The sequence below is a fragment of the Camelina sativa genome, chromosome 20 (assembly GCF_030686135.1).
Source record: "Camelina sativa cultivar CO46 ecotype springtype chromosome 20, ASM3068613v1".
Lineage (NCBI taxonomy): Eukaryota > Viridiplantae > Streptophyta > Magnoliopsida > Brassicales > Brassicaceae > Camelina > Camelina sativa.
In genome coordinates, this window is record NC_141899.1 from 32,747,764 (window position 1) to 32,770,294 (window position 22,531).

The window sequence follows — 22,531 nt, forward strand, 5'->3', positions numbered from 1 at the left end:
CACCAACATTATCAAGACGGGTTGTCTTCAAAGAAATGTTTGGAAAATCTGCTCGTAGTCTAACCAACTGGGCAAGTAATCTTGCAAATGCTAGGTTTCGAGTTGAAAACAAGGATACATGTGACCATCGAATAGATGCGTCAATTAAGACCATAAATTATCTAAAGGTTCCACATGAGGGGCTAATCGGCCCACATATATCTCCTTGTATGTGTTCCAGAAAATTAATCTGTTCTAAATCTATATTCGATGGTGATGGTCGTATAATCAACTTGCATTGTGAACAAAAAACACATGAAAAATCATGAGGAAGAATCTTCGGATTTTTTAATGAATGACCACATGAATTCGTTATTATCTTTCGCATCATTGTTGTGTCGAGGTGACCTAACCGGTCATACCAAACTTTTAAGTTTTCAGTGGACTTCTGGTTTACTATAGCATTTGCTTCAATTATATTAATTGTAATATATATAGTAAAGCCCAGTAGAGAATGCAAACAGTCTTTCCACAATATTTTTAGAGCTTTGGGTATTATTTGTGATTTGAAGGTATTCGGTGCTACATTTTCTCATTGTCTCAATATGGTAACTATTTCTGCGGATATCTTTAAAACTTAATAAGTTTTTTTTGAGACTTTTGAGATTATAATGCATCAACAATTTCTAATTGTGTTCCCATAGACCATAATATATTAGCTCTTCCAGAGCCTTCAATTATCTTTGCACTACCAGTTATGGTACTTAAACTTGCTTCTTTCATTGTTAAAGAAGAGAAATAACTCCTATTTTTCAAGATGGTGTGACTGGTTGCACTATCGGCCAAGCATAAATCTCCACCATTCATAAATAAAATAAATAAATTAATCTCATATAAATATTACTTCATTAAAATATAAATAGAAATTCATAAATAAATAAATATCTTAATAAATCAACTTTAACCATGTCTTAAAATACATAAATGCATATAATATAAAAATAAATCTGAAATCCAAATAACTAAAAGCCAAAGACAATAAATTAAGAGATAAGATTATTTTAAATAAATTTAGCACAATCAGTTTTTCTCTTCTTCAGGGAGGAAATCGACAATGTCTAGGTGAGTGAAATCACCAATGTCAAAATCATCTTCTGCATCTTCCTACACCATATTTTTCCCACTTTCTTTCCCTTTTCCATCATTGATTGTTGGTGTAAGAAGATGGGGAAGATGATTTTGGAGTACGACATGTACGGGACCAATGGTCTTTTCCTCCACAATGGTAACATATATTCAGATATGTTGATTTCTCTTGTTTGTTACCACTTTTGTTTTCTCACTTCTGGTGAGAGTAGTTCTTAAAGTGAACCCTACAGTATCTACGTCCATGACCATGACCACGACCTTGGCTATTATTATTGTTCTTATCATAGGATGTCACATTCGCTTCAGGGAATGGAGCAGAACGAGATGGGCGTAGTCTATGATTTTTCAACAACAACTCGTTTTGTTTCTCAGCCACAAGGAGACAAGAAATGAGTTGGGAATACTTCATGAATTCCTTCTCGTGGTACTGTGTCTGCAGGAAAATATTATTAGCATGAAAAGTGGAGAATGCCTTCTCCAACTTGTTTGCATCCGTGACTTTCTCTCCACATATTCCAATTTGGAAGTTATTTTGAACAAAGTTGAGTTGTACTCACTTACAGACTTAAAGTCTTGTAATCTCAAGTGAGTCCAATCATAGCAAGCCTTAGGTAAAATCACGATTTTTTTAATGATCATACCTTTTCTTTAGATCATTACAAAGGATTTGTGGGTCTTTCATAGTCCTGGGTATAATATTTGGTACCGAAGAAACGTACCGAAACCGAACCGATAAAAGCGGTATCGGGTAGGGTTCGGGTTAAGCAGAATTACCGAATGGGCTAAGAGGCCTTGGTAAAATGGACTTTGGTCCGGGTTTGGGTTGTAACTTAAGTATATTGGGCCACCGTTTTAGATCCGTTTAACCTAAAGGCCTAAGAAGGCCTTGACCCACTAAGTCTTAGACGACAGCTAACCTAAAGGCCTAAGACACCTAACCGGCTAACCCTATTGCGCGCAGGCGGCAACTATCTCTTATGTTCCTAATAGAGAAACGTTCATCAAAGCTTGCTTTTCGTTTCGTCTTCTACACGAGATGAAGCATTCTTTGTCTATGTGCAATTATTCTAGTAACCTTTTCGATTCGTTTTCTCTTGGTACCTTTCCTCCATTTCGAGAACAGAAGCGCTATATAAACCCCTAATCCCCCATGGAAAGAACCATAAGTTTCAACCCTCCATCTTCTCCTCAACCATCTCCTCCTTCACTACTCTCTGCATTTAGATCACAGGTTCGTCCCTAGTCTTCCTAAATCATGTAATTCTATTATGTCTTAGGCTGTTCTTAATAGCTTTTAGTTGACAATTGATAGTTGGTTTTGGTTACAGTAACTTACAGTGATGAATTGATAGTGTAATACGATCATTTGATAGCTTTTACTCTTTTAGTTGATAATTTATAGTTGGTTACACTGTTACAGTAGCTTTTAGTTGATAGCTTTTAGACGAATTGATAGTGTAATACGAATTTGATAGTTTTTATTTGATAGTTTGTTACATATAATATGATCTTATTTGTGTTATGATCTTTGATGATCTTATATATGTTTTTTACTTAGTTACTGATTTGTTTCTTTTTATGTGTGTGTTCAAATGGGTTCTTCATGCTTTCCATATGAAGACGATTTCGGTGAAGAGATGAGTCATGAAGACGAGCAAGACATTGACAGTACTGGACAACAAGCTGCTGCAACTACAGAAGTTCTTGGAACTCCTGATTGTGCTAGAAAGAGGAAGGACATTCCAGAATCAAGTGCTGCTAATGAAAAGCCAGCTAAGGAGCTCAAAGTCATCATTCCGAGATCTCCTGTTTGGGACCACTTCACAAGGAATAAGGAAGATAGAAACAAGTGTATCTGCCACTACTGCAAGAAGGAATACTGCTGCAAGTCTAAGTCAGGAACTTCTAATTTGACAAAACATATGGAAACTTGCAAACAGTACCAAGCCTATAAGGAAAACAAGTCTCAGCAAGTGATCAAATGCAATGGAACAGTGCTAGCTAGAAAGATAAGTGAGCCAATGTTCAGAGAGGCAACAAATGAGATGCTCGTGTTAGGGGAGTTGCTACTATATTTTTTGGACAGTGTTACCTGGAGACACTTCTCCTCTCGTGCCAACCTCTACCAGCCTCATTCAAGGAGAATAGCAAGCAGAGACATAGTGCAGATGTATGTGAAGAAGAAAGCTTTGCTGAAGAACTGGATTAATTCAAACAAGCAAAGGGTGTCCCTAACTACAGACATATGGGTTGCTCTAAATACAGGTTTGTTTGCTCTTTCTTTCTTATTTCATTGATTGATTCATTAATTATATTCTCGTATCTGATTATTATTTGATATGTACAATATGTAAAACAGGTGCAAGCTACATTGTGATCACAGCTCACTTCATTGATGCGTTTTGGCTACTGAAGAAACTGATCATAGGCTTCAAGTATGTCTCAGATCACAAAGCATCAACAATTGCAACTACTCTTCTAGATTGTCTGGCTGAATGGGGGATTCAGAAGGTGGTTTGTGTCACTGTCGACTATGCAACAGCCAACACTTTGGCTCTGAAGAGGTTTCAAAGAGAGTTCAGCTTGGTTAGCAATGAAGCATTTGTCTTGGATGGAGACTACATGCATGTCAGATGCAGTGCTCACATCATCAACTTGATTGTGAGAGATGGTTTCCAGTAGTTAGGAAAGAATGTGGAGGCTATACGCAATGGTGTATCATATGTTAGGTCATCTCATGTTAGGCAGAAGTCATTTGAGTTGAGGGTTGATTCAGGGAAGCTGAAAAGAGAAAGTCTCACATTGGATGTGAAGACCAGATGGAATTCAACATATACGATGTTGACAAATGTCCTGAAGTACAAAGTTGCTTTTGACAAGATGCTTCTAGAAGATAGGTTGTACCACGACTACTTCCTGGAATTAGACAATGGGAACATATGTGTTGGACCTCCTGAATCAACTGACTGGAATGCAATTGAAAGGTAATCTACTGGACTTATCTTTATACTGACCTGTTTATTGCACTAAACCAATGTTTACACTTATTTACACTCTCATGTTTATGTCATAGGTTGGTGAAGTTTCTGGTGATTTTCTACAACTCCACTTTGGTTGTCTCTGCTTCCACCAACTTGAATGCGCATAAGTGTTATGGTGAGATTGTTACAATAGAGAGGAACCTCTCATTTCTGAGTAACAGCAGAGATGATGAATTGAAGAACAGGGCGGATGAAATATTGAAGAAGTTTGTGAAGTATTGGGATGGAATGAAGAATATTAACAAGATGCTGATCATTGCAACTGTGTTCGATCCAAAAAAGAAGATGAAGTTTGCCAAGATGTGTTTTGAGAAGCTGTATGGTGAAGATACTGTCGACTCCAAGGCTATGTTTGATTCAGTTTTCTCTGTCTTCGACTTGATGTATAAGGAGTATGCTGCTTTTTACAGTCATACAAATGGTGCATCTTCTCAGACTACCAAGGCCAAACAACATCAATCAACTGTGATTCATGAGAAGATGGATTTGGTTGATGATTCGGGTTATAAGAGAATGGATATGGCTTATAAAGAGATGGTTGTTGACAAAGCAGATGAAGAAGTAAGGCGTGAGTTAGGGATTCATCTCACAGATCCTGTTGAGAATCCAAAGCTTATTAGGGGTGCATAATTTTATGTGTTATCTTGGTGGAGAGTGAATTCTTTCAAGTATCCTGTCTTGGCTGAGATGGCTAAAGATGTACCTGCTATGCAAAATTTTAGACCCTCATAGGTACATGATTGAGGTCCTCATGTGTACTGAGCAATGGATGAGGCAAGATATCAAGAGTGGTGCTGTCCCGACAGCGATCACAAGTGCTCAACTGCTCTCAGAGTTTGAAATGTTTGATCATCTTGAGAATGGTAATCTTTAACAAATTTTGATATTCGTAAATGATAATACTTTGTTCTATAATTCTGTTTCTAACTTAATTTTAAAACTGTTTTGCAGAGTTTGGTATTGGAGATGAGAATCATCTTGAGGCTTAGCTTATGTGGTCTTCTTATGTGGTGTTTTTTTTTAAGGCATGGATTGCGGCAATAGTAAAGGTATATTGAAACTTTGCTGAATCATTCAAGTTAAACAATAGATGTCCTATGGTTTGTTATCAAAAGATAGAGACTCATTCAAGTTTCATTTGTTTCACATGGAGCAACACTGCAGCAAGGACCTTTTTGTTAGTGTGGATGCTTCTTCATTGTTCCCAATTTTCATTGGCTATTTGAACTTGTTCTATCTTTTGTTTTAAGTTGGTTGTGAGTTTATTGAACTTAATGTTATGGTATTTGGTTGTGTTATGGTGAAACTTAATGTTATGGGTTTGATTTATGGTTTAATCGGTTATTTTGGTTATTTACATGAGTATTTTATAATTTTAATCAGTTATCTTGGGTTTTATTCGGTTATTTGAGTACTTTGGTTACTGAAAATAACCAAACAGATTATAACCCGGAATAATTTCGGGTTATTTTGGATTTTGTATTGGAGTAGAAAACCGCTCCGAACCCGGCCAATTACTAATTGTACCAAACCGAATTTTTTGTAAATTACCGAATGGGATCAATAGGTCTTATACCGATTTACCCGAAACCCGATTGGGTAGAACCAAAACCCGATTTCCCAGGACTAGTCTTTCATACTCAAGTATTCATGTCGAAATACATGAGTCTTGAATTTGGAGCTCTTGACATCAGTGGAGACAACTACTTGGCATATTCACTAGATGCTGAGATTCAAAAGATCTCCTTGACACCATCAAAGAAGGAAATCAAACTCAAAGCAAGGACAAGTCCAAAGCTATGATTTTCTTTCGTCATCACCTCCACGAGGATCTCAAGAATGAACACTTGAGTGTGAAAGACTCACAAATCCTTTTTGTGAATACTTTTTGGAGACCCACAAATCCTTTTTGTGAGTCAAATCATAGCGAGTCTTAGATAAAATCACAGCTTTTTTTTATGATCATACTTTTCCTTTAGATCATTGCAAATTATACTGATTTGGAAACAATACATGAATTTCACATCTCTTAAATGTTGCAGTTTGAATTATCGATGATATGAAGAATATGTTTAGTATTTTGATCTTGTAGTTATAGTAGATATTAAATATATGAGATTTTGAATTTATTATAATTTCCTTATGTTGTGTTTTCTATATAACTACATTACTTGAGAATGCTGCTAATGAAAGTAAAAGGGCCGACAAGATTTGATGATTTACTAACCGTTGATAATGTAAAACACAAATTATTCAAAGCGGCATGTTATGCAAGAAGAATGTTAAATGGTGATTCCGAATGGAAGGAGGCCATGGACGAAGCAGCAAAATATGCATTTCCAATTCAGCTTCGCCATCTCATTGTGACATTGTTACTTTACTACGAATTGAGTAGTCCACATACTTTATGGGAGCATTGTTGGCGACACCTAGCTGCGGACATCCCTGATTATCAAAGAAAGACATTCAACTTTAGTGATCAACGATTCTCTGATGAAGAGTTACAAAGTTATACACTTATAGAAATCGAGAGAATTTTAGCACATAACGATAGAACATTGACTGATTTTGAAGATATACCAAAACCAGACAAGGAATTATTGAAGAAAATGAAAAACTCGATGCTCAAAGATGAAAAGAGTTACAATATTCCTAAAGAAGAAGAAGAATATTGCAAGTTAATACAAACATTGAATGATAAGCAGAAGGAAGTATATGGTGCTGTTATCGACTCAATTGACCATGGGAGAGGAAGATTTTTTTTCCTCAACGGACCAGGCGAAACTGGAAAGACATATGTGTACAAGACAATAATATCAAGGTTAGGATCACATGGGAAAATTGTACTGCCAGTGGCTTCATCCAGAATTGCAGCTATACTATTACCTAACGGCAGAACTGCACATTCGCGTTTCAAGATCCCTATAGATCTTCATCAAGATAGTATATGTAACATCAGCCGTAATTCAATGCTTGCAGAATTACTAGAGAAAACAGATCTTATCATTTGGGATGAAGCACCTATGTGCCATCGGTTTGCGTTTGAAGCTCTTGATAAGAGTTTACGAGATGTACTATCAGTCGCAAATCCAGATGCAGCAAATAAACCCTTTTGCGGAAAACAATGCTTCTTGGTGGTGATTTTAGACAAATTCTACATGTTATACCACAAGGAACTAGACAAGAAACTGTTATGGCAACAATCAACCGTTCATATTTATGGAACTATTGTTCTATATTCACTCTTGAGGAAAATATGAGGTTACACCAGGCGGAAAAAGATTTTACAAAATGGTTATTAGGTATTGCAAAATAGATTAGTGATATTATATATCGCATTAATGGCTATATCTCCATTTACAATTCAATATCCGGAAAGTTCTCTTTTTAAATTCCAGTTATTGTTAATATTTTTTCAAAATTCAAAATCTGCAAATTCTAAAATCTTCATAGAGTTACATGTCTTGAATGCAGTTTTTGGTTTTTGATTATAAAAAACCAAAAATTTACCCATTCATGAATCCTTGAAAATTAGGAAAATTAGAATTTAGGAGATTTCCCTTATTTCTTCTAAGAATCCAAAACCTTTAAATTGTGTCTGGACTCATCATTCATATGGCCCAATTATTTAGTAAACCTACTTCATATGGCCCAAATTTTTCGAGAAACCCTACTTCACACCTACTATATAATGATATATTTTTCGTTGTTGTTGTGCTCTCTTATCGTTTTTTTTTTGGTGAGACTATCGCGGTGGCCGTTCAAGATTTCATGGAGAACGAGGTGAACAAGGTAGTTTGGTTTATTTTCTTCTATCTATAGATCCTTGTTGATGATGAGTTTATGATTTTCGTAATTCTATATAGTTCCTTAATCGTTCATTTTTGTTCATTTTTATCAGATTAGGCATAGAGATCTTTGTTGATGTTGAGATTAGGGATATATCTTCTTTGATTTTCGTGATCCTATAGATCCTTAATCGTTCATGCGTTTCCAAATGTTTTCAGGATCCTCCTGATGATAATTGGATTTTTTGGGATATTGAGGGTGTTCAAGTTCCCCAAAATCTTAAATGTAAAGACGTTCTTCCAATGATTAGGCGTTTTCAGCATGTAAGAGGCATGCTCGGAGATCTGTACATTTTGGGAGCAGTAGGGTTCTTAGAGTCTGTCCGCATCACCACTCGGGTTCATAATACCTTATGGGATGAAAACATCCTCATTTATAACATGCATACTCGTAAGTTTGTTAGAATTCCTTTTTTTTTTTTTCATGTGTTTACATTTTTCAAGTAAATTTAAATTCATTCTCTTACAAATTTTAATGAATAAAAATGTAAAAATTCAATATCTACCATAAAAATGTTTTATATAAAAGTAAAATAGATAAAATAAAACCTAATTTTATTTAAAATCTAATTATAAGATAAATTATATATATCATAACTTTCGAAATTATAATATTATTTACTTATTTTAATTTAAGTTGCTGATTTTACAAGAAAAATGATTGTGAAAATTATATTATTAATTACAGTTTCTAAGAAAATGTAAATACTCACATTTACATAAAGAAAAAGATTGTTGAAGTAAAAAAATAAAATGAAAATAGATCATTTCATATTTTTTTCACCAATCAAATAATTTATTCAAAAAGACTGCTATTGTAATATAGTAATATATAAGATAGGAGTATGTAATATTAACGTATGCGCTTTTTAACTATAAAAATGTTAAAGTGAATAATAGGAAATTATGGGAAAGCTTCTGGGCAAGAGGTTAATCTGGAGAAGTCTTCTATTATGTTTGGTAAGAAAGTCCCGTCTGATATAAGAACCCAGTTAAAATCAGTCATTGGTATCTCTAAAGAAGGCGGTATGGGCTCTTACTTGGGTATCCCTGAAAACCTTCAGGGATCGAGAACTAAGGTTTTCAATTATGTGCATGATCGGTTGGATGATCGTGTAAACGGTTGGTCTGCAAAATATTTATCGAAAGGCGGTAAGGAAGTCATGATTAAATCAGTTGCGTTGGCTCTCCCAACTCATGTTATGTCATGTTATAAACTACCGCAGGAGTTGATGTCTAAATTAACCAGTGTTATTGCACGGTTTTGGTGGAAGTCCAATGATAAGGCTCGTGGTTTGCATTGGGTTGCTAGGGATAAAATGTGTAAGGATAAGTGTGAGGGCGGTCTGGGTTTCAGAGCACTGGAGCAATTTAATGATGCAATGTTAGCTAAACAGTATTGGCGGTTAATTCAATATCCGACATCCCTGATGGCTCGGGTAATGCGGGGTAGATATTTTAGGAATAAACATCCCCTAATGGCCAAAAAACCATACTCCCCTTCGTTTGCTTGGCAGAGTATTTATTCTACAAAGGATTTGGTGGAACAAGGGACAAGATTGTTGATAGGTTCTGGTTGCAATATTTCGGTCTGGCGAGATCCTTGGATACCGGATACTCAACCAAGACCAGCTAATGGTCGAGGGAAAGAGTTCCTTCCTAACTTAATGGTCAATCACCTGATTAATCCAATCACGAAGGAATGGCATTTGCCTACCCTAGAGGCTTTTTTGGACCCTGACGATATTCAGATGATTCAGCGTATGGGCATTAGTAAATCTAATAAACCGGATAGGTTGATTTGGCATTATACTAAATCAGGGAAGTACTCGGTCAAGTCAGGGTATCGGCTTGCACGACAGTTAATTAGGGAAGTTGAGTACGGGCCGACGTGTTCGGCTCTTCGGGCCCACGTTTGGAAACTTGAAGTTCCCCCAAAGATTCAACACTTTTTTTGGTAGATCGCCTCTGGTACTCTCCCTGTGTTGGAACGGCTTGCTCATCAAGGGGTCCGGTGCGATTCCATTTGTAAACGCTGTTATTCTGAGATTGAAACTATAAATCATGCTCTTTTTGAGTGTCCATGCTCGCGAGGATATGGGATCTGTCCTCGGTCTTGTTAATTCCCGATAGTTTTCCTTATGGATCAGTCTACTCGAATTTAGATTTTATTTTCTGGAGGGCGTCATCCCAGTCGGGTGTTTAGGATATCGGTTTCAGATTACCTTGGGTTTTATGGTCAATTTGGAAAGATAGGAATAAAAAAGTATTTCAGGGTTTAGTGGCGGAGCCAATCGATAATATTAATCAGGCGTCGAATGATAAACTGTTATGGGAGAAGCCAAGGCTTTTTCTGCAGGAGTCTTGGATCCTTCGTCATCTAGGGAAGTCCAGGAACCTTCTTCTCGTTGTCAGGTTGATAGATATTGGAAGGTTTCAGACATTTTTACGGGATTGGGTTGGTGGTACTGTAATAATGTGGATACAACGTTACTTTTGGGAGCACGATGTCAGAGACAAAGTCCTTCACCCCTACATTCAGAGTTACTGGCGTTGATTTGGGCTATGGAATCCCTCATGGCGGCTGGTGTTGATTGTCAATCTTATGAGACGGACTGTGCAGAGCTAGTGGCGATGGTGCAATCTCCAGACGAATGGCCCGCTTTCTCCAATCTGTTGGACGAATTCAGCCTTCTCCGATCTTCCTTCCTATCCTTCACTCTTACCAGGATTCCGCGTTCGTCAAACGAAAGGGCAGATTGTCTTGCTCGTTCTTCAAGATCTTTAGCTTCAGAACTTTCATTTGTAAATTCTTACCCTCCGGTTTGGGCAACTAACCGTAGAGTTATTTTTTAATTATTAATGTTTGGTTGACAAAAAAAAAATGTTAAAGTGAAGAGACATATAATAGATTATTTAATGTGTTCATAAAGAAAATTTGTTGGTAATAGTAAAAACTAAAGAATATATTTTAATAGTAAAATATATGTGTACAAATATACTTTTAGTGGTCATGAATACAATAGATTTGTAAATAGATATACATTAGTGTATTGCAGAAAACAAAAAATAACTATTTTCTATAACTAATTTTTTTTTTTACTTTTATACATTGTTTTTATTTATGAAAAGAATTAAATATATATTATTTGTTAAATTTAATTTTATTTAAATAACTGAACTCATCTACAACTATTTTTTTTAACTAAAAGTGTATCTATTTACTTTTTTTTTCTTTCAACCAAACAATAAATTAAAAAGAAAATTTCCGGTTAGTTGTCAAAGCTGGATGGAAGGGGTTTACAAAAGAAACTTCAGAAATAAGAAAACGGGAAGCACGAGCAAGACAATCTGCCCTCGTATTTGACGCACGGGTATCCAAGAGATATAGAATAGTGAGAAGGACTCCAGCGAGTTAAACTCATCGAGCAAGTTGGAGAAGGATGACCAATCTTCAGAGACTACACAATAGTGAGTAACTCAGCACAATCAGTCTCAAAATGTTGACAAGCGATCCCTGCAACATGTATCCGCTCCATGACTGAAAACAACGCTTCTAACTCCGAATGTAGGGGAGAGGGGTCTATCCTTAGACACTTGTCCCCCAACAACAAGGTTCGCTCCTCACCAACGCAACACCACTAACCTAATCCTGAATGCACATTGATTGCTTTCCAAGAACCATTAATCTGACAACCAGGTGAATAAACTTGGACATCCAAAGACGAAGATGGAGCTGACATGACCGCCATAAAAGAGAGCGCCTTTTCCCAGGCTAACTTATCGCCCAAAGCCTGAGCAATTATATCATTTGCCTCGATCTCTAAATCTTGAAAAACATTTTTATCTATGGTCTTCCAGATTGCCCATAAATTTTATGGTAATTGAAAGAAATTGATCACCTTATTGAGAGACACCCCTCCTGAAACCAAAATCCAAATTCGAGTACACTGAGTCATATGGAAAACTCTCTGACGAGACGAGAGTCGGAGATAAATCCCAAACTTCACACGAGCGAGGACATTCAAAAAAACATGATTAATAGTTTCAACCGCATAATCGCACCATTTACAGCAAATATCACATTGGACAACTCCGTGTATCAATTTATTTTTATAGATATTTTTTCCGTACTAAAAATATTTATTTTAAATTAAATTTTATTTTAAAAACTCTAAACCCGTACATCCGGTGGATCCAATCTAGTGTATTGTACAGGAGTACAAAGAGAAGGATTTTGCTTGATGATAAAGTAAACCTAATTTACAAATAATTGAAGAAAAACTTCTAGAAGATCGGTTTTAATATTTTATAACGGGTTTCATAACAAATTTATAAACGAGGATTAATTAGAATATTCATGGAAGGGAAACATAACAAATAATTTAAGCCAATTTGAATGACATTAATATATGAATATTCGAATAGCCTTTAAATTGATCCATGAATATTATTTTACTGTGGATTTCGAGTATTTGTAGTTGTTTATTAGATAATGATTTCCCTAGTAGGGAAATAAGAGTGGGTATTAAATTTGACATTCTAAAAGATTTTAGAGTATTCTAATAAACTTTTGTTATTCAATTGAGGATTTTTAAAAATCTTATGAAATCCTATGTTGTTCAACTTAAGATTTATGTAAAATCCAATAAAATAATACAAAATCTCTTGTTATTCAATCAGTAATTTTTAAAAACTATTTGAAATCTCTTGTTATTCAATATTTCACAACTTTTTTAAAAGAAAGAATTACTCAAATGTTATCCAAAAGTTGGTTTATTACTCAAATCTATAAATCTTTTGAAAATTACTAGAATGTTTAGTGCCTAGATGTAATTACAATTTACCCCTTGGGTTTTGTTTTCCGAATTTGAGTAAAAAAAAAAAAAAAAAAAATACACATCAACAAATTAAAATACACATCAGATATGAATTAATACGTCATTAAGCAGTTTTTTTAAGATCCACAGTTTTGTTTTCTCTCGTTTATATCAAAGAGAGGGAAAGTGAATAGTTTTAACTATTCACAAACCGCAAGAAAAAAAAATTATCGAAACTCTCGTCTCTCGTCGCCGGCGATACTGTCATTGTCCACTCTCTTGCCGTCAATCTCCCGCCATCATCTCTCGCCGTCATCTCTCACTGTCATCTCTCACCGTCTTTCTTCGTCGTCGCACTCTCTTTCTTCAATTGGCTCTCTCTCTCTCTTCGTCTTCTTCGACTTCTTCGTCTTCGTCTATCCGGTATGTGTCGACTGTTTAGTTTCGAGTTTTCCGGCTGAATGTGGGTTTTTTCGATGATTTACCGCTGATTGTCGCCGTTGTTAATGACGGCTGATTTGTTAGATCTATTCGATTTGATGGCTGATTTACTTTTTGTTTTATGTTGCGGCTCAGTTATTTTAGGGTTTATGGCTGATTTGTTAGATTTATTCGATTCGATGGCTGATTTACTGTTTGTTTTATTTTGCTGACGGATGAGTTGTGACTGAGATATTTTGTGCTTTAGATCTGAGTTATGTGTTTGTGGCTGAGTTATGTTATGCTTTGTGTATGAGTTTGTTTTATGTTATGGCTGATTCATTTTATGATTTACTTATGAACTATAACAGATGTCGATGGTGATTATTTCTTCTGAAGAACAAGCAAGGGATTACCCCCCAAGACTATACGCTAAAATAGAGTCTAGAGATATAAACACAAATTTCAGGATGAAAGAATTCCCTCAGATTAGGGAATCAATAGGACTGGATGCGTGGGAAGAAACGAAGAAAGTACCTATTGGAATAATCTCTAAGCTAGTTGATAGCCAATTCGTCTGGTCTGGTAAGGTTGTTCATTTCCTACTATGTAACCAGTTAAGGGTACATAAGAAGGAGCTTTGGTTTGTGGTCGGCGGTCAACCTATCAGGTTTGGGTTGAATGAGTTTCATTTTCTGACGGGGTTAAACATAGACCCAATGCCTACTGAACGGTTTGAACTTGAAGAGGAACACAAAGATTTCTTCAGACTTTTGAAAGAGTCTGGTGGGGCAGGTCCAACGCTACTTGAACTCAGGGAAGCATTAAGAGTGTGCCGGGGATGGGTTAACCTTGATCATCGTAAATGGTTGGGGCTGTTGCTTCTTCAACACATTGGACTTTATGGTTTGCATCATAACTCTAGAATTCCATATGAAAGTGCCAAAAGAGTTTTTGATGATGAAGCAATGAAGACGTATCCGTGGGTTCGGTCAGCATTTGAAGCTCTTGTTGATTCCATAAAGATGTTGAACCCTACGGGAAAGTCGTACACCCTCAGTGGGTTTACACCTGTGTTACAGGCTTGGGCGTATGAGTCCATCAAATGCTTTGGAGAACGGTTTGGGAATGCATCAGCTAATGATGGTGGCATACCGATGCTTCAATGGGGTGGAAACCGTACACGTTCATTGCTGGAAACCGCAATTGCTGAAGAGATCAAAGCGCTTGGTGAGGTAAGGTTTATATCTGGTTGAGTGATTGTTTAGTAATGGATGAGTTATGATGTAGTTATGGCTGAGTTATTGTTTAGTAACGGCTGAGTTATGTTTTAGTAATGGATGATTTATGCTTTAGTGTTGGCTGAGTTATGTTTTAGTAATGACTGATTTATGCTTTCATTAGTAATGACTGAGTTAAAACTTACTGATGGGTTTCATAATCTCTTATGTTACAGCTGCGTGTGATTAATATGGTTATGAAGGAAAATGGCTGCGAGCTATTTCATTCGTGGCCAGAAGAAGAAGACGACCCAGCAATCGATCGCCTGATCGAAGACATACATCTGAATATGTTTGTTAAAGGTTTTTGGGATGTTAAGGGGAGTGATAAGAAGAAAAAGAAAAAGAAAGCTGAAGCAGTTGTTGAGTCTGAATCTCCTCCCGCAAAGAAGCGGAAAGTTCAGAAGATGAAAGTTTCCAACAGTCAGGAAACTAGTGAAGGAGTTGCACATGAGAGGAAGAAGAAAGGAAAAAAGGTAAGTGAGGAGGAAGATGCTGGGGAAGATGATCTCTACGAATTGATCTCTAAGTTATACACAAGGTTTGACACCGTTGATAGGAACATTGAAAATGTATCGGCGAATCTGGAGAAGAAGATGGATGAAAGGATTGAAACCAGGCTTGGATCTTTTGAGACGGACCTCAAACAGATGAAAGAGCTCGTGCTTTCAAAGAGCACGACTGACCAGACTTTAAAAATGGGACAGGAACTAAATAACCTGGGACATGGACAGGAACTTCAGACATCAAAAGGTCCACCAAAAGTTCCGGTAGTGTCTCGTTTATCTTTGTTTTATGGCTGATTTTTTAGAATGTTTAGGCTGAGTTATTATAATTTCAATTGTCTTCGCTATGATATACAGGAAAAGAACTCTTTGACTTCTCCTAAGAAGTCTCCAGATGCTAAGAAACCAGCTGATACGAAAACAGGGCCTTCTACGAGGAGAAATGCCAAAGAGTTAGAGGCGTCAGAGAAGGCCAAAGAGTTAGAGGCGGGAGAGCCGGTAATGTCTGGTTTATCTTTGTTTTATGGCTGATGTTTCAGAATGTTTAGGCTGAGTTATTATAATTTTAATTGTCTTCGCTATGATATACAGGAAAAGAACTCTTTGACTTCTCCTAAGAAGTCTCCAGCTGCTAAGAAACCAGCTGATACGAAAACAGGGCCTTCCACGAGGAGAAATGCCAAAGAGTTAGAGGCGTCAGAGAAGGCCAAAGAGTCAGAGGCGGGAGAGAAGGTAATGTCTGATTCATCTTTGTTTTATGGCTGATTTTTCAGAATATTTAGGCTGAGTTATTATAATTTTAATATACAGGAAAAGAACTATTTGACTTCTCGAGATGCTAAGAAGTCTCCAGCTACTAAGAGACCAGCTGATACGAAAAGACGGTCTTCCACGAGGAGAAATGTTAAAGAGTTAGAGGCGGCAGAGGAGGCCAAAGAGTTAGAGGCGGCAGAGAAGGCCAAAGAAGTAGCTGCGTTAAAGAAGCCCAAAGAAGTAGCTGCGGCTGGAGGTAGAGGTGGAGGTAGAGGTAGAGGTAGAGGTAGAGGTACAGGTAGAGGTACAGGTAGAGGTAGAGGTAGAGGTAGGGCGCCTACAAATCCTACTGCTGCTGTTGTGGCTGCTGGTGTTAAGCCGTTGAAATTTGTACTACCTGGAGGTTCAGAAGCTGGTGCAGAAGATATTACAGACGAGTATTTTGCTGAAGCCGACTCACTTGAACCTGAATCTGAGGATGATGAGGAGGAAAAGATTAGGCTTGATAGAATTAAAGCTTTAAGGCTGGAGAGTGTTAAGCTGTCAGCGGATGGGAGTGCATTGAATACACAACAAGATCATCCAAGCTGGATTTTCCCTAATATTGGAGACAACGGACTGACGTGCATGAGGAAGAACTGTTCACCTGGACCTGGAATATATGATCCTCTGGCACCTGTTGATCCGGTGAAGTTGCAGAAACTTTTGGAGTACCTAAAGAAAGCCGAGTATGACCCTTTAGACCCTTTTGCTTAACAAGTTAATAACAGCTTGTTAACATTATATTAACTTGTGTTTATTTGTTTGTTAGGAATATCCCGTTAGGCAAAGGCGGAATGGAAATTGAATTCTATAGGGTGCTAATCACCGAACGAAAGGAATGGCCAGTGAAGCCAGAAGAATATGGTAAATATGGGTGGGTTACTGATGAAGTAAGTTTATCTAAATGTCTTAGTTATTGTTGTCGTTGTCTGACTTATATTACATTATGGCTGCGTTGTTGTTTACTACTCAGTTTCTGTTGTACAACACTTGGGCGCGTTTATGAGAGTCCTTAGGTGTAGGTACAAACGAGATCCCTTCCCATTCCACAACAAACGCATTGCGTTTATAGACCCGTGGTTCACCAGTGAAATGGTTCACCGTCATTATCCGTTGTTCAAGTCCGAACCCAAGTTTTTTACAATGACTGGCAATTGTTATGAAGAATTAGTTAAAGGTTTGATTCCATCAGATGAACAAACTAATTTGAAGTGGATAGAAGATGTGGATCACCTGTATATTGCTCCACAAATTGGAGGCGATCACTGGGTGGCGCTGCACGTGGATCTCAACAGAAGGCATATTGATTGCTATGATAGCATTGTGGGACAAGTAACCGGAGAGAGTGAGCTTAGAATGTTGAATGCTTGTAGGGCGTTTACGCGGATGATTCCAGCAATGATGAACGCGAACGTTCCTCACGAAATTCGTACACCTACTTACAAACAGTTTACCTTCAGGAGGAGGACAGTCTCCAAGGTCCCTCAAAACGTACAGGTTGGTGACTGTGGCGTGTACGCTTTAAAGTTTATAGAATGTCTAGCGCTTGGTGTGTCTTTCGATGGAATCTGTGATCAAAACATCCAGGGTATACGTGTTAAAATGGCAGCAGAAATCTTCGATGAGTCACCTGATTTTATGAATCAGTTCACGTAAAAAACATTTGTATTTCTTTTGGTAGGTAGGACTTGCACTTTGGATATGTAAAAAAACCTTTGGATTTCTTTTGGTAGGAATTGTACTTGGATATGTAAAAAAACATCTGGATTTCTTTTGGTAGGAATTGTACTTGGATAAGAAAGTTCTTTGTTTAGTATCTTTTCAATGTTACGGCTGAGTTATGTACTTCACACGGCTGAGTTATAATTAAATATTGAATAAACATATATGTTATGGCTGAGTTATATATTTCGAACGGCTGAGTTATCTACTTCGTACGGATGAGTGAGTTATGGCTATGAACTTGGTACGGTTTCGTTTAGTCTTTTGTGCCGTGCCTCGATATTACTAAAAGTGTTGTTGGGGAAGCCCAAACAATAATTCTGTGCCTGCTCAGATCCACACGCGTAATCAATTTATAAAGTTAGTTTTTTCACAATATATTATACAAAATAATTAAAAAATTGAACTCAAAATTCGAATAAAAAATCTTAAAATTCCGACAAATTGACTAAGTGATGGCTGAGTTATTGACTTACACGGCTGACTTATAAAATATTTGTAAATTTACATTATTATAACTCAACATTTAAATGTAAAATTGAATTATGAATATTACAATTATTATAACCAATAAAAAGTAATAATTATAGAGAAAGATTGATTTTTACACATTCTCACCAAGGATGTGTAAAACATACAACACATGACGTTTAGGGGTTAGGGTTAGGGTTAGGGTTGGGGTTTAGGGTTTGAGATGTAGGGTTCAGATTATTTGAATTTTGGATTTGGTTCTAATGTGTTTTAATGTGTATAGTTTAAGGTGGTAATATGGATATAATAATATTATTACCATTTGAATATTTTTTTAAAAAATCAAAAAATCAAAAAATATTTGGTTATTTCCGGTTATGGGTCGGTTATATTAATATCTAACCATAAATAACCCAAAATATATTGTAATTAAGTAGATTAGCCTAATATAACAGAAATTAAGCCGAATATATCCGAAATTAATGAAACATACCAATTCAAAAATATTAAATTGGAAAATTTATTTTATCGGTCGGTTCGGTTTAGTCGGTTATTTAGGCATTCTAATAAATAACCCAAAATATATTGTAATAAAGTAGATTACCCTAATATAACCGAAATTAAGCCGAATATATCCGAAATAAACCAAACATACCAATTCAAAAATATCAAATTGGAAAATTTATTTTATCGATCGGTTCGGTTAAGTCGGTTATTTAGTCATTCTAGTTTGAGGGTTGGCTGAGATATCGTCTATGACGGCTGAGTTATAATTAATGATGATTGAGTTATAATTAATCATGACTGAGTTATTAAAATAGATTGATAAAACACCACAACATAGAAAATTCATATCAATTCCAAAAAAAAAAAAAAAAAACAACGGAGCTTGACTAATCTCACAGATACTTGTTCAAGCTCTCAAACTTCTTCTCCAGTGCGTCATATTTCTTTTCCAAATACAAGATCATTTCTTCTTGAATCTCGATGCGCTTCTTGGTTGCATCCAAGTCCTGCTTCATCTCATTCTTATCCTCCTGAGTAACCCTAAACTCTTCGCGCACTGCATCAGTCCACCACTTCCTGAAACCGCAGCCTTGACCGGGACCCTTACAAATAGTACATAATTCATATTAGACTAAAAAAAAGTCAGAAACAGAACACAAAACTCAACAATAAGAGTACAAAAATCTTTACATCTGTGATGTCATACAGACAACTGAAATAACGTTCTCCTCTCGTGGTAGGATCATTAGAAGTGGCAACGAGAAGCACCGCACCGCAATTACACCCGATTGGAATGCCCTTGTCTCGCCTCCGGATTTCGCCGTACCTCATTTTCATATTTATTTCATTACGATTCAGTTCCTACAGTTCCACAAACACAATATTAAGATAATGCTTTGAGATTTCAGATAGTCTAGAGATCTACCTCAGCTAGTGCTTCAGAAGCAGTTTTCTCATCAGCCCTGGAGTTGCCGCCGTATATATCTCTATTTGCCATCATCTTGACTCGATCTCGATTACTGAAGCAATAAATCACACCAAATCCCTTAATTTATACTAAAACAATATATCGAACGACGTCGTTTGACAGTAATATACTTGAAGGCTGAGTTGTGTTCTTTACACGACTGACTTAGGATAGTCAGTTAAATTAACAACTTTGTTATGGCTGACTTATGCAACGGCCATAATAATGGTTTTACGGCTGAGTTATCCGACGGCCACCCTATTAATTTATTATATACCCGCTCGGGAATGCAAAAAGGGTTGTTGGGGAGACGCAAACAATAATTATGTTTCTTGTTATCATCCATACGCTTAATAAAAATATTTCAAACGATTTATTATTAAAAATAAATTCAAAAATTTGAATTCAAATTTGTCATGTATTTTTATTTATTATTAAAGAAGGGGCCAGTAATTTGACTAAGTAGTGGCTGGGTTATTGACTTAAACGGCTGAGTTATGAGATATTTGTAAAATAAGGTTATTATAACTCAAAATTAAAATTTAGAATGGCAAAATGAATATTACTATTATTATAACCAATAAAAATAATAATTATAGACAAAAAGAGTGATTTTTACACATTCTGATCAAAATGTGTCAAACATACCAAAACATGTTGTTTAGAGGTTAGGGTTAGGGTTAGGGTTTAGGGTTTAGAGTTAGATGAGGTAACATTATTTGTTTTTAATATAACAGTTTGGTTTTGGATATAATGTGTTTGGATTAAGGTGGTAATATGGATATACTTATGGTTGAACCATTTTGAAAATAATTTTTTAAAAAAAATTTTAAAATTTTGAAATTAATTTTTGGTTGTTTCCGGTTATTGGTCGGTTAGATGAATATCTAACAATAAATAACCCAAAATATATTGTAATTAGGTAGATTAGCATAATATAACCGAAATAAGCCGAATATAAGAAAACTAGGCAAACATACCAATACAAAAATACCAAATTGGGAAAAATTATTTTTTCGGTTCGGTTCGGTTTAGTCGGTTATTTAATCATTCTAATTTGAGGGTTGGCTGAGATACCGTTTATGACTGCTGAGTTATCTTTCCAGCATCGACAGTTACAATGAGAGGGAAAGTGAACAGTTTTTAAACCGCGGAAAAAAAAACTCTCTGTCCTTATCGTCGGCAAAATCTAACCCTAATTGCGCCGGCGATAATCTGTCTTTTTCTACTCTCCCGCCGTCATCTCTCGCCGTCCTCGCTCGATATCCTCATTCGCTCTTTCTTCTCTTCGTCGGCGCTGGTCTTGTTCGTTTCCGTCTAAGCCGTCTCGTCTTCGAGTTCCGGTATGTGTCTTCCTATTTATTTTTGAGATACGGGTGATTGTCGCCGTCTTGGATGGCTGAGTTTGGACTGAGTTATCTTATGCTTTACGACTGAGTTATGTATTATGGCGGAGTTATTATATGCCTTGTGTTTGCCATATGTTATGGCTGATTTATTTTATGCTTTACTATCAGATGGCGAAGGATATTTCTGAAGAACAAGCAAGGGATTACCCACCAAGACTATACGCTAAAATAGAGTCTAGAGATATAAACACAAATTTCAGGATGTTAGAATTACCTCAGATTAGGGAATCAATAGGACTGGATGCGTGGGATGAAACGAAGAAAGTACCAATTGGAATAATCTCTAAGCTAGTTGATAGCCAATTCGTCTGGTCTGGTAAGGTTGTTCATTTCCTACTATGTAACCAGTTAAGGGTACATAAGAAGGAGCTTTGGTTTGTGGTCGGCGGTCAACCTATCAGGTTTGGGTTGAATGAATTTCATTATCTGACGGGGTTAAACATAGACCCAATGCCTACTGAACAGTTTGAACTTGAAGAGGAACACAAAAAGTTCTTCCGACTTTTGAAAGTGCCTGGTGGGGCAGGTCCAACGCTACTTGAACTCAGGGAAGCATTAAAAGTGTGCCGGGGATGGGTTAACCTTGATCATCGTAAATGGTTGGGACTGTTGCTTCTTCAACACATTGGACTTTATGGTTTGCATCATAACTCTAGAATTCCATATGAAAGTGCCAAAAGAGTTTTTGATGATGAAGCAATGAAGACGTATCCGTGGGGTCGGTCAGCATTTGAAGCTCTTGTTGATTCCATAAAGATGCTGAACCCTACGGGAAAGTCGTACACCCTCAGTGGGTTTACACCCGTGTTACAGGCTTGGGCGTATGAGTCCATCAAATGCTTTGGAGAACGGTTTGGGAATGCATCAGCTAATGATGGTGGCATACCGATGCTTCAATGGGGTGGAAACCGTACACGTTCTACGATGGTATCGGTAATTGCTAAAGAGATCAAAGCACTTGGTGAGGTAAGGTTTATATCTGGTTGAGTGATTGTTTAGTAATGGCTTCGCTATGATTTAGTTATGACTGATTTATTGTTTAGTAACGGATGAGTTATGGTTTAGTGTTGGCTGAGTTATTGTTTAGTGTTGGCTGAGTTATTATTCCCTGATGGGTCTCATATTCTCTTATGTTACAGCTGCGTGTGACTAAAATGGTTATGAAGGATGATGTACGGGAGCTATTTCATACGTGGCCAGATCAAAAAGACGACCCAGCAGTTGATCGCCTTATCCAAGACATACATGAGGATAAGTTTGTTAAAGGTTTTTTCGATGTTGATTCTGACTCTCCTCCCGCAAAGAAGCAGAAAGTCAAGAAGGTGGTAGTTTCCAACAGTCAGGGTGGTGGATCTGGTGAAGGAGCTGAACAGAAGGTGGTAGTTTCCAACAGTCAGGGTGGTGGATTTGGTGAAGGAGCTGAACAGAAGGTGGTAGTTTCCAACAGTCAGGGTGGTGGACCGGTTGGAACTCTCATTGAGGTTGTGTCTAATTTAACCTCAAGGTTTGACACCTTGGAAAAAAACATTGGAGATAGAATAGAAGAGAGGATGAATGAAAGGTTTGAAACCAGGTTTCGTTCTGTTGAGAGTGATCTCAAGCAGATGAAAGAGCACG

At 36.8% G+C, this 22,531-nt stretch overlaps 2 protein-coding genes across 2 annotated transcripts; both read left to right on the forward strand.

Annotated features, from left to right (window-relative positions):
• The first annotated feature begins 6,355 nt into the window (after positions 1–6,355).
• LOC147919762 (uncharacterized) lies at positions 6,356–7,429 on the forward strand. The gene has a single exon (XM_087504096.1). The coding sequence runs from the start codon at positions 6,356–6,358 to the stop codon at positions 7,427–7,429; it is 1,074 nt and encodes a 357-aa protein (XP_087360222.1).
• Positions 7,430–7,885: 456 nt separating this feature from the next.
• On the forward strand, positions 7,886–16,870 carry LOC147919763 (uncharacterized). Its single transcript, XM_087504807.1, has 8 exons — positions 7,886–7,961; positions 8,177–8,408; positions 13,629–14,492; positions 14,714–15,307; positions 15,401–15,541; positions 15,635–15,775; positions 15,854–16,524; positions 16,608–16,870. The coding sequence occupies exons 2-8, from the start codon at positions 8,376–8,378 to the stop codon at positions 16,852–16,854; spliced, it is 2,691 nt and encodes an 896-aa protein (XP_087360933.1). The 5' UTR covers positions 7,886–7,961; positions 8,177–8,375; the 3' UTR covers positions 16,855–16,870.
• Positions 16,871–22,531: the final 5,661 nt, after the last annotated feature.